At 33.0% G+C, this 13,592-nt stretch overlaps 1 protein-coding gene across 8 annotated transcripts in view; it reads right to left on the bottom strand.

Moving 5' to 3' along the window:
* Window positions 1-13,592, bottom strand: part of MTBP (MDM2 binding protein) — a 154,647-nt gene that overhangs the window by 129,372 nt on the left and 11,683 nt on the right. For all 8 annotated transcript variants that reach the window (XR_007472764.1, XR_004480980.2, XR_004480979.2 and 5 more), the window contains exons 9-11: window positions 11,622-11,716; window positions 10,721-10,793; window positions 6,215-6,332 (exon numbers count right to left, since the gene is read on the bottom strand). Coding sequence is in view for 4 of the 8 variants with exons in the window: in XM_033419881.2 (XP_033275772.1) it covers window positions 6,215-6,332; window positions 10,721-10,793; window positions 11,622-11,716 (286 nt within the window). In the remaining 4 variants the exon portion in view is untranslated. The remainder of the gene's footprint in view (window positions 1-6,214; window positions 6,333-10,720; window positions 10,794-11,621; window positions 11,717-13,592) is intronic.

Here is a 13,592-nt window from a genome sequence, read left to right as displayed (position 1 = left end):
TCTTGCCTCTCCCTCCCACCCTCCCTATCCCACCCCTCTAGGTGGTCACAAAGCACCGAGCTGATCTCCCTGTGCTATGCGGCTGCTTCCCACTAGCTACCTATTTTACATTTGGTAGTGCATGTATGTCAATGCAACTCTCTCACTTCATCCCATCTTACACTTCCCCCCCCCATGTCCTCAAGTCCATTCTCTACGTCTGTGTCTTTATTCCTGTCCTGCCCCTAGGTTCATCAAAACCATTTTTTTCTTTAGATTTCAAAATGGAGGTATTTTTAAATTTTGGTGAATTTATAGATTTTTTTTTCTTTTTACAGATCATCCTTTTGGTATATATGTTTTTTAATAGAGGTTTTGTAGTTTTAGTGCTTACATTTGGGTATATGACTCATTTTGAGTTAATTTTTATGTAAGATAAAAGTCTAAAAATTACATATTTTATATACATATATATGTAATTTTTGAGTTTTTACATACGGACATCCAATTATTCCAGTACTGTGTTAAAAGGACTATCCTTTTCCCATTGGCATCTTTGTCTCTATTCTGTTCCACTGACATATGTGTATTCTCCAACACCACACTGTCTTAATTACTATGGCTTTATAGCAAGTTGTGAATCAGGCAGTGTAAGTTCTCAAAAGTTGTTCTTCCTTTTCAAAATTGTTTTGGCTGTTCTAGATCCTTTGCAATTTCATGTAAATCTAGTATCCGTTTGTCAATTTTTATGAAAAGTCCTCCTGAATTTTGTTAGAGATTAGATTGAATCTATAGGTCAGTTTGGAGAGAAGGACCATCTTAATAATACTGAGTTTTCTGATCTATGAACACAGTATATTTCTCCATTTACTTATATCTTCTTCAACTACTCTCAGCAATGTTTTGTAGTTTTCAGTGTACAGGTTTTGCACTTCTTGTTAGATATAGTCCTCAGTATTTTATTCATTGGTGTCTGGTCTAATTTCCTTCCTTCTACTTCACTTGGATTTAGTCTTCTAGCTTCTTGAGGTTGATGTTTAAATTACTGATTTTAGATCTTTCTTCCATTCTAAGATAAGCATTTAGAATACTCTTAGTACTGTATTAGCTGCTTTCCATAAATTTGATATGTTTCTATTTTCATTCAGTTAAAACTATGTTTTTAATTTCACCTATGTGCTATTTAGAAGTGTGTTTAAAATTTAGTTTCCAAGTATTTAAAGTAGTTCTCAGATTTCTTTCTGTTGTTTATTTCTAATTTAATTCCACTGTAACTGGAGAACATACTGTGTATTATATCTATTCTTTTAAATTTATTGAGCCTCATTTAATAGCCTGACAGATACATGGTGTATCCTGAAGAATGTTCCATATGTGCTTGAAGAGAACCAGTATGTTCTTGAGTGGTGTGTTTAATAAAAGTTAATACAGTAAAGTTGGCTGACTGTTTTCACTACTGAATTCCTAGCACCTAGAATAATGCCCTGAACACGACGGGCACAAGATAAATATAAATATTTGCTGACTGAAAGAATACTTTGACTCTGCCACTGAAATCTCTTTCAAAATCTTTATCTAAGTCCTTTACCTTTTCTCAAGATCAAAATTATTTATAAATCAGTTACACTGAGTCATTTTAACCTTAGTTTCAGCTCACTATTTTGAAACACTTCGATCACACTGACTTGAGTATGAAGAAGGCACTTGCTTCCTCAATTCAAAATGCTTCATTAGTCCTTGTTAATAATTTTTTTTGCCGAGTACCTTTAAAATGTTTCCTTTCAAAAGAATTCCAATTTTTTAAAAAATGAGGCAACAATAGAACTCAGGATTATGAAATGATCATGGATGACCGGTAGAAAGACTTGAGTGGAAATTCTGATCTCACCCTGTGACCTTAGACAAATTTGTTGATTTCTCTGTACCTTAGCTTTTTCATTTGTTATATAAAATTAGGCAATGATCAACATCCAATTTTTTGACAATTTCATAAAACATTTCTGTGAACATATGGTGAGCCAGGCTCTTTTCATTATACAACTGGCTTTTCAATATAGTTTTAAATATAGAAGCCTTTCTTCAGAAATGTAATAAGGTTTAGTTAATTGCATTTGTTCATATAGTTCTTTTACGCTTTTCCCAGTACCATAATACTTTCTGGGTATTTCACTGCAAAACACTTTTAAAAATCATTCTTTAAAATTGGGCATTGTTCTTCTATTTTAGGTCAAACCATATGAATTGCTGATATTTTAACAATTTTTGATATACAAAGAGAGGTTCAAACTAATACATATGTCCTATGTATAATACATTGATACATCCCTTTATTTCATCAAGGGATGATACATTAAACTTAAGCAACTGATAAAAACTGGAGCACAAATTTTGGTTCACATTGCAGTCTATTCAGTCTTTCTTTACTTTTCCAGACAGTGGTTATTACTAACTAGAAAAACACTACATATTTCACTTATTATTTTACAAATATTTTTGAGTACCTATTAAGTGTCAGGCACTGTTCCAGGCACTGAGAATAAAGCAATGAATAAAAGTAAAAAAACTTCACTTTGTCTCTTCTCACTTCTAGTGAGAGAAACGGACACACATTTAGTATATTAGATGGTAATCAGCACTAAGGAGAAAAATTAGAGCTGGGACGATGGAGATGATGTCAGGAAAAGAGTCCGTTTGCAATTTTAGATGGGATGGCAAAAATTAGGTCCTGAATGAGAAAATGACTTTGGAGTAAAGGTTTTCTGAAACTGAGAGACCCAGCCATATGCCTATCTGGGGCAAGAACTAAACCTGTTACCTCCACTAACATGTAAGCTCCCCAAGAGCAAGTTCTTTGTTCAATTTACTGCTGGTCCAGCATGTAAAACAGTGCCTAGTATACTGTAGGTGCTCAATAAAAATATCTGTTGAAAAACTGAGTATTTCATGCATATACAAACATATAAATGCTTACTTCACACATCTGAGCTGTTATCTGTACCACAAAAGGTAGCATAATAACGTTTGCACACCTTGTTTTATTTATGTAATATCTCTTAGGGATTGTTTCAGCCCCTCCTCAGTGCCTCTTTTCTATGTTACAGGATAAATTCTAGAAGAGGATGAGCCAAGTCTGTCTTGCTCACCAGCAACCCCCAGATTGCAGTACCATACCTGATTCATAGTATCTACAAAGCATGAATAGAAACGTGACCGACTGAATGCATGAATAACAACATGATAAAGGTGTAAAACCAGGGAATAGTTTTAGGAAACAGTACAAAGTTTAGTCTGGAGGATAGGGGACAAGGAAGGCGACAGCCAAGAACAGTTGGGCATGATTCAGTAGGTTATGGGGAAACAGAGTTTTGATTTAGGAGGCTGATAGTTAATACCTTATTTTGTAGTAAGAGAGGCCATTAGTAGTGGCACTATGAATGGGATAAGACGTTTTCCTATGTAAGAGGCATCAAAACTTACACTAGCTAAAACTTGACTACTCTTTACAAAAAAAGTTCTGTCAATGGGATAAATAATTTCCCCTACAGAAAGGGTTATGGGTAAAATAGAACTTAATAATCAACTGTTCAATTTGATTGTTTCTACTTCTGAGATAAAAAAAAAAAGATTGTAAAGTGTCAGCTTAATCAGCCCTTAATGATATGGCCTAATCAACAACTTGGCTTCGAAGATGGTCATGTGATATATGTCTAATTATTATTCAGAAGTTACTAATGCTAATCCCCAAATTTTAAGAGGTGATAATTAAAAAAAATCAAATCAAGCCTCATGATAAGGTATTTTCTTAAAGTAGCAATGAAAGTCATGAAAAAAAAAAACTAAGAGTAAATTCTAAATCAATAAATTATCTTAGAAAAAGTTACAAGAGGAAAAACAAATAAAGGGTTGTCCAGAATACACTCAAGTTTAGTTAAGAGATGTTACTATTCATGTTAATAAGTTGTAAACCTATGTAATATTGAGAAATGGATATTATCCTGTGATTTCACGTAGTATAGTGAAACGGACTCTACTGCCACCCAGTAAGTCTACTTCTGATTTTGTTTTAGCATCTGCCAAAATCACCAGGTATACGCTTATTCCCTGTGAGCTGAGAAGGGTTAAAGCCACATTTCTTCACGAATTAGTGCAGTGCAATAAACTACATTAACTATGTCTCTTCCTCCAGGAAGCCTTCCTGAATTCTTAAGGCTACGTTAGGTCATACACTCTGAAAGTATCCTCCACTTTACTTTCACCCTGATGGATAAAGAGATTTATAATGATTTTTCAAAGTGCCTTCTTCACTTGACTATAAACTTTCCAAAGAAAAGGACCATGCCTCTAATTCCTCAAGTGTAAGAACCCAGTTTGACTTCCCTTTATTTCCCACACTTTGCACAATACTCTATATTATGCAATAAATGGTATTTTGATATTGATGTTAATGATTATAACTCTTTAGGGTCTTCCAACTACCATTTACTAAACCATTTTCTAACTTTTCCTCCACTTTACCTTAAATTCAGGTATTTCTAAAGGTCCTATCCTTGGCTCTCTTCTTTAGCCATGTTGTCTATGTGTTTTTTCCCAACCACTCCTGTTTCCACTATCACCTTTATACACCCGCGGTGGACTTTTACACTGGGGGCTTCCCAGTATTCAGACCCTTGTATAGTCACCTCCCTCTTGAATCTGGCCCATTCTTGTGAGTAGCTTTAAATAAGAATACAGCAGAAGTGACACTTGGCCAGTTTTGGGAATAAGCCTTAAAAAGTCCCTGTCACCTCAATTTTTCTTCATTTTGGAATCTTGAGTAGCCATGTAAAAAATTCCAGCTAACCTGCTCCAGAGATTATAAGAAAAAAGCACGTGGCAAGGAAAAGGCATTGAGAGAGAAAGACAGCTGTCCCTGCATCCCATCTGAGCCCATCCTCCAAACAATCCACAAGTTCAGCGCAGCCACACATCAGTGACCACTGGTAAGACTGGCAGAAGAACTGCCCAGCTGAACCTAGCTCAAACACAGAAGTATGAGCAAATACAGCGTTTGTTCTTTTAAGCCACTTAGTTTTAGGGTGATTTGCTGTAAAGCAGATAAACAAAAGAGCTGGTAAACTAAAAATCTAAATCTCCTGCCCTGACCACTCTCTAGAGATATACATCTAAACTTCAAACACTAACTTTAAATTCCCACATAGATATTATCTACATTTCAAATTCAACACTTGCTAAAATGAATTTTAGTTATCTCACCTATTTCCTATAAAGTACTGTGTAAACCGCTGATTTTAAAATTGTATTCCTCAGAATTCTAAGGTTCTAGAGTACTTCTAGAGATTACAATCTGGGTAGATACGTTTCAATTCCAGTTCTTAGTCCCATAATATCACAGGTCACAAAAACTAAGTATAAGCTCAGAATTAAACTAAACAAATCATCGTCCAATTAAAACAGAAAACACTGAAACAAAGTACGAAGGAACACATTTTAGCTATGTGACTTTGGACAAGTAACTAACATTTTGACCTGCAATTACTTAATGAAGTATTAGAGATTGGATTTAAATAATCTGATTTTATAATAGAAATTAATGACATCTTGAATGTAATAGATTATTAGAGAGGCAACACAGTGCAGGGGTTAAGAGCAGAGTGCCTGGGTTCAAATCCTTGGAGATGTTAGAGATATTAATTGGCAGAATCTTGGTTCACATCCTGTTTCTGCCAGTTAATAGCTCTGTAACTTCTCCAAGTCCCAATTTCCTCATCTGTTAAATGTTTATAAGGTTATTTTAAGTTTATAACGTTATTATAAAAATTAAATGAATCAAGATTTCTAAAGTACTTAGAATACTGCATAGCATATAAAAAGCTGTTAAATTCTACAGAAAATTGTAATCACAAGTTTGTTTTTTTAATATACCATATAATAAATTAATCTATTTCCATAAATTTTATTCCTGAAATGTCTCTAAGAAACCCATGTTTAATACAATTAACTATCTAATTAACCAAAATTTCTGCCTTTAGAACACTGATATTTTATGAATGAATAACGTTGTATATACTTTCTGTTGCAGTAGGTTGTTAGATAAGAAAAACATCTTAAAATGATACGGGTCCTCTTAATCAGTAGTAATAATATATTTTCTCATAAAGAAATGTTATCTCCATTTCAAAGTTGATAAATACATTATTTATGTGGCACCATTAAAACTTAAAAATTTACTACTTACCACTGATTGTCTTAGGCTTTCTAGCTATATATTCCTTCCATTTTCTTGAACTGAGCTGGCTGGGAGGAGGAGTAAGTATGCTACTAATGGTACATGGCAATACAAAAAGAGCACCAACCTGGATAAAACAGAACATATTTTTAGGAGTGCACAATGAAATCAACTCTAAAATAGCGTCATCTGACAATTTTCCACTCATATTTCATATTTCACTAAATACATAACACGTATTTAGTCACATTCTTTCCCAAGAATTCCACTATAAAAACTAAAAAAAGAAAAAAACAAGAACACTGCCCTACCTCCACCAAAAAAAAAAAAAGCCAGAAAACAGAGAAAGGATTCAAAGTTACAGGTATCCGTTTTACTTCCACTGAGTCATGTATCTCTGAAAACCGTATTCACAATGTTTAAGTTTAGGTTGTGGGTATAATTTCTTCGTATATCTGCAAATCAATGAGAGGTCACAAATTCTATCCTCAAAAGATTTTGTCATACCGAGTTATACTTTTATAAACTTTTGACTGGATGGATTATTGGTCTGGCTTCAAAATTAGAATCTAAAGGCAATTTCAAAACTTTTGTTGCTAGATATCAGAGATTTAATGCTAGTAGGTATAAAATTTAGAGAAACCATGAATCATATGCCAGAAAACATACAGCAGCTTCTAACTGATTGATGAGCAAACTCAACTTATTCATCTTTGTATTCCCAGTGCTGGGCACACAGATGTTTGTTAAATATTTGTCCCCCCAAACCCACCATAATATATTTAGGTAAGTTCTCAGTTTGGTTAAGCACTGAATAAAACAAACTGCAACCTTGAAAGCTGTATTTTGCCTGTTATTTTAGAAATGTAAGCTACAAAATCAGCACATCCCAATAAATACATTTTTTTTTTTTTTTTTTTTTTTTTTTACTTTTGGGGAAATTTAGGCAAGGCATTTGCTATCAATCTCAAATCTAATGCAAAATCACTTTTAACTGTCCTATGTAGATAGAAGGGTTACATGAGATATGTGACACAAAGTTAATTAATACTTTTAGTTGCTATTTATTATTTTTACTTACGTATTCTTAACTAACGAATATGAAAGTAAGTCTATCGGGAGTAAAACAAGGAAGGTAAAATTAAATATGCTTATTTTTCTTGATTATTATAGCCATAACCTTTTTATTTTAAGTCAAATGTATTTTACATGGTCAAGCATTAGATATTAAAAATAAAAATATTTAGGAATGGAAAATAATCATTAACTATAAAAGATATATATTTAATTTCCTAAACACTAAGTCCTAGTTCTTCCTTCTTGCTTAAGTAAGACTTCTTAGACCAAAATGCATAACAAAACTGTCTGGCCCAAAGGGTGACAAAGCTGTAATGTGAGTATGCCAGATCAGGGCCCAACTATAGCTTAACAATTATAAAACTGTTACAATTATAGTTAGAGCTTAACAATGTAAAGATACTAAATGCAGTTCATTGCATAATTTATAGCCTGACATAAATGTGTCCTGACCCATCAGCAAAGGAAGTGACCACATTTCTGAGACAGCCTATTTTTGATTAAACATTTGCTACAAATATGAAAATAAACTTTTCTAAATCCCATAAGCTATAATTCCCTACAAAATAAATTTATGTCAATAGCTTACACTACATTCACAACAAACTTGGATTCTGATAACTTGTTCTCACTCATACACTAATCATTAGATATACTTTGAGAGACTTGAGGATGATCCTTTTATGTTAACATTCTATTCCAAAATTTAACAGCCAAATAACATTTCAAACCCAAGTTTCAAAACTTTGATTCAATCTTTTCAGCAGGCAAACCCCCAAACAAGCAGGCACTATGGCAATCATGTTTTTAGCCTTATAAATTCTCCTTTTTAATAAAAATATTCCCTGTCCATGTGATTAATAGACATCATGATTCCCTAACAACCCTATCTTGCCTTTTCTAATCTAATAAAATAGGTTTTCCTCTAAAAGGCTTTTATTTTTATTCTGAGGCTAATCAAACATCTTTTTTAAGCTCAAAAGTTGACTTAGGATCACATAAAGCACTAGAATTTAAGCACTTTGACAGCTTCCCAAGGAGGGAACTTGTCCACTTTATTCTCTCCAGTATTCTCTCCAGTTGCAACAAGCAACTGGCAGGCAGTCCAAAAAACAAAAAGAAAAGTTGAATAAATAAATGAAAACCATGAAGCACTGGGATTATTTCAAGGAATGACCGTGGAATTCAATTTTTTTTTTCAAAAATGTAAAAGACTAACTATGACACAGTGTAAAAGGACAGTGAACTGCTTCACAGTTAGAGATTTAGCCAAATTACATAATGTATGTTTCTAAAAGTTATCCCTTTGCTGAATTAAAGTAGGAACATATATTTAAAGTTCTATTTATTTGTCCCTGACTGATAAAGTGTAGTCCAATATTTCAGTCATTGTCCGAGAAGCAATAAAAATGACAATCTAATACAACAAATTTAAAATAAAACAATTGAAAATACTATATTAATAGATATCAATAGTTTAGCTTTCTTCTAGGATTAGAGTTGCCTATCTTCAATATCTAGATGGGTTAAGAATTATTTTATAACCGAGTTAAATTATAGGTATATGTCTGATTTTGACTTGAAACATTACCTATAAAACTAATTCCTAAAAATTTCATCATAACTTCAAAATATCTAGAGGATATCTAGTGCTTTATAAATTGCAGGAAAATGTTTCATTTAAGTGTGTCTATCATTTGGGCCACATAAACTTCAAAGACAAGAATTAGATAGCAACCATCATTTGTATCATACTGTACAGTTTATAAAATATATTCCAATTTGGTTTTCATTACAACTTTTTGAAATAGGCAAAACAGGAATTATTATTTCCAGTTCACAATTTAAAAAGCTATAAACCAGTGAGTGGCAGAGCTAGGACTTAAATCAAAGTTTTCTAAAGTACATGTTCTTTTACTTGAGACTTTCTACTATATCATATTCCCTCCCTCCCTTATTTGATAATATAGGTGAGATGATTAATGATAAATGACATTCTCATTTCCTGGATAGGGTTACACAGTGAACTATTTAGCTACTTGGGTTAAAATATGAACAGAGTTGTTTGTTTGTTTGTTTTTATTCTTAGTGTTTTTTCTTCTTCTGTTTTTTTTTTTAACTATACCACTTCACAAGACTTCTGTGTGCAAATTTCTGTAGAGATGTACGATCTTATTAGCCTGTTTAAAGTACACCATCCACCCTACTACCCTATCTCAGCCTGCTTATTTTCTTCATAGCTCTCTCATTTTCTATTTTTCCTACCAAAATGTAAGTTCCATGAGGGCAGAGTCTTCATCTGTACAATCCATCATTGGAGCCCTAAAATCTAATACAATGCATAAAGTAGAACTAATGTTGAATAAACAAAAAAAGAAATTTTAAATTTCAAAATGTAGCACATTGGGTACTTCAGAGGTGAAAAAACAGGCTAACGTTATCTTCAGACTGTTCCTTTAAAGGCCATTTCATCAAATAAATACTCTGATACACTGCTGCCAGTCAAAATTTTGAGGCTGCAAGTCAAAATTTTGAGGCTGCAAGTCAAAATTTTAAGTTATTATATAGCCAAGCATCTTAAGGCCAAAATCATATTTTCTTTACTACATCAATTTTCTAAGGGAACTATAACCAAGATTTGATTAATAGTGCCATGGGGAAACCATAATTATAACAATCATTTTTCTCCCTGCAGGACTATTTGATAATTGAGTACTTGTTGTTAAAATAATAAGAAAATGTTATGCAAATATTGCCAATGAACATTTTGTGCATTAAAAATTGTTTTCATAGAAACAAGGTAGTTGAGCAAATAACCAGAAAGAAAATTTTAGTTTTTCCTATTGAAAACTGTACTTGACTTTATATGATTCCACTTAAAATTCTTTATGTTGTAGTTAAAAATTTTTTTAAATATATCAATTCTACCATATCATTATATATGTTTTATATATATATATAAACTAGTCAAATAGCTGAAAATCTTCTAAACATCACCAAAATTAAAAAAGAAGAACTGAAAACTTACAAATGATAATTTAGTGAAGTTTGAGACATTTTTCTCATCTCCACCTACCCATCCTACCATGAAAAAGATAATGCAAGCATATACATATCTTGCCACAGAACTGAAATCAGATGTGAAAGGGGCAGGTTAACAATAACCTAATGTGTTCTAAAAGCAATTATCATCATGAAGCTTATTTTTGAAAATCTCTTCTAAAAAAAAAAAACATCACTTCATGTCTGCAGAAGACTTTGGGGTTATTATGAAAAGTCCAAAGTATCTTAACATGAATTAGGACCAAAACCTTATGTTAAGTTAAAGAAACCAAATCATCACACAGAAACAGATTTTAAAAAATACATTCCCTTTTCTCACACATCTGTAAGTGTTAAGTTAAAAACAAAACAAAAACAAAAAAACAGCCTCTATACCTTGCCACACAGGGAAGAAACCTGCTCCAACAGCAGCTTGGAATTCTGTTTGGTATTGTTTTCTGTCAGTCCTCTGCACTAAGGAGTTAAAGAAATGATGAAATGGTAATTGTCAAATAATTCAACTCCCTAAAATAAGTTTGATTCTCCAATTCACAAGGTGCTTAAATTCACTGATCAACATTTTTAACTGTGGGAACTTACAATTACTCCTTTCCAAGGACAATTATTTTTCTGATTCTGAAAATACATCAAGAAATAGTGATACTATAAATAGCATTACTCTAAACTATTAGAACCAGAGATTTGTACAAACTGGAGCTTCTGAATAAAAATTCAAAAACACTGTACTAGGGTTTCATTTCTGGCCAACAACAAATTCTTTTTATATAAAATATTGTTCTTAGATCTGTTCCTAAAACTTCTTAGATATATTTTCTTAAAAAAGAGTCTAAAATATGTTGAATATTTACAGACATATGTGATAGCATTCTTATTTACTTAAGTATTTAAAAAGATACAGTGGACTGGCACTTGTATCTATCCTGCCAATGGCAAGAGAAACATCTGAACATTCCAATAGTATATAAATTATTTTGTTTTTCTTCACAGATCCCTAACATTTCTCCCTCTTACCTACCACATAAGCAATAAGTAATAATTTCAGGAAGTCTTCTGCCTATTCTAGAGGCATAAATATCGTGCCTGAAGGAGTATTCTTTTTTTGCAAGTTGTAGAATTTCTCTTAAAGCAATGGCAATGAAAAGTATACTGATATTATAAAAAAGAAAAACAACAACAAAAGTATGGGCAAATATTTAAATGTGGTGGTACCAGGAAACAGTCTTACTTGACACAGAAAAATTGTGATCTATAATGAACATGTAAATGAAAAGGATACAACTCAAATTCAATGTCTGACATATAGCAGGAAGGTAGGTCTGATAATTTTATCATCTGCACAAATTCTAAAGCAGGGCCATAATAATGAAAAACCTAAAAAAGAAATGAAAATTATGTAAGACTTTAAATACTATAAATAAAATGAAGTGAACAAATTAGTGATCAGGGTTTAAATCTTTAAAATGGGTCTTAAAAAGCACGTATTTACATATTATGCAAGACAAACACTTAATTCTCTATCAAAGATAAGAATTTCTTCCATATCAATTCTACCTTTCCAAGTGGAGAGATATGGAGATTTCTTACTAACTGGAAAGAGTTTTAACAGGAGGAAAATGAGTACAGAAAGAGGCAAGCAACAGAGGACAAGAGTTCTCAACTTTTCCTGTTTATCTCTAGAAAGACAGACAGATAAGCCAGGAGGCTAGGATGTTGAAGAGGGTCTGCGAAACTGAGAAAGAGAAAGAAAAGACACTCCAGGATGAACTTTGGTATGCTGAGATTAAAAAAAAAACAAAAAACAAAACAAAGTCCTTGGAGGAAATACTAAAGTAATTAAAGAGAGAACTAGTAAAACAAGAACACTAATTAACAAAGAAAGCTCCACTCAGAGAAATAAAATTCAGTATTTCTTTGGATAGAGTCTAAAACTAAACTAAGAGTGAGCTAGTGAAGAAAGTAATTCAAGAGTTGGGGCTAGAGTGCTTCACAAGAAGGGCAAAGAAAAGCAAACACATCTTCAAACACACAAAGTTTTAAACTTGCAGAAAGCTGAGTAATTTCATCATATATGATTATGTGTATGTATGTGTATGTACACATAAATACACAACACACCTAGTGTGTATTTATATATATGTATGTATGCATGTATTTGTTTATGCATAGAGAGGCTTACATTTATTTAAGACGTTGAACCCTAAATTTATCTCAATAGCAGCAAAAATCAGACACATTATTCATACTTGAATGGTGTACTACCAAAGAAGAAAAGTTGAGGTCATCAATCTTATGATTATAATCTTTAGAAAAGAATTTAATATTCCTGTGAAAGATGGTCATGGTAAGTTACTTAAAGTAAGTAATTCTGAACTATTAGGAAATGTGTCAACATCAGAAATACGTCTTTTGTACCACCCTTTGATCAGAAAATATTACCCATCAATCTGACATCCTTGCAACTTCATGACCACTATGTTTTGTGCATTCTTGAAATGCATCCTTCAAAGTGAATTTCTAAAGTGCTTCTATATAAATACTTCTTCTTATATTATTTGTCCAATGTGGAAAAAAAAGCGAACCAAACCCCTCTTAATTATTATACTTTATAATTACTTGCATTTTAAGAATAAATCTATGGAGACATGGGACAAGAATCAATACCTCTTAAACTGTAAATGAAGCAAATGTCAGGTACTATATCAGATGCTCATCTCTTACTTCATTTAACCCTCATAATTTTGTAAGATAGTGTTTATTACTATCTCCATTTCATAAGTGAATTAATCAATCTACCCAAGGTGACAATACCTCATAGGTGACAAAGTCAGGTTTCAAACCGAGGTCTACCTAACATCAAAGCCTGTTCTCTTTCCACTGTATCATACGCCCTTCAAACTGAGTCTTAGAAAGGTCACATGGTAAAGTTCAAATCAAAAGTGGTTTCAGGGGCTTCCCTGGTGGCACAGTGGTTGAGAGTCCGCCTGCCAATGCAGGGGACACGGGTTCGTGACCCGGTCCGGGAAGATCCCACATGCCGCGGAGCGGCTGGGCCCGTGAGCCATGGCCGCTGAGCCTGCGCGTCCGGAGCCTGTGCTCCGCAACGAGAGAGGCCACAACAGTGAGAGGCCCACGTACCGCAAAAAAAAAAAAAAAAAAATAAGTGGTTTCAGGCCTATACTGATCTAAAGTTAGGATCGTTCCATTTTGAAAACAATTTAAAACAATGATAGTTTTGCCAACATTCAAT

The sequence above is a fragment of the Orcinus orca genome, chromosome 17 (assembly GCF_937001465.1).
Source record: "Orcinus orca chromosome 17, mOrcOrc1.1, whole genome shotgun sequence".
Classification (NCBI taxonomy): Eukaryota; Metazoa; Chordata; class Mammalia; order Artiodactyla; family Delphinidae; genus Orcinus; species Orcinus orca.
Note: the sequence above shows the minus strand (reverse complement) of the source record. Positions and strands in the feature narration are given on the sequence as shown.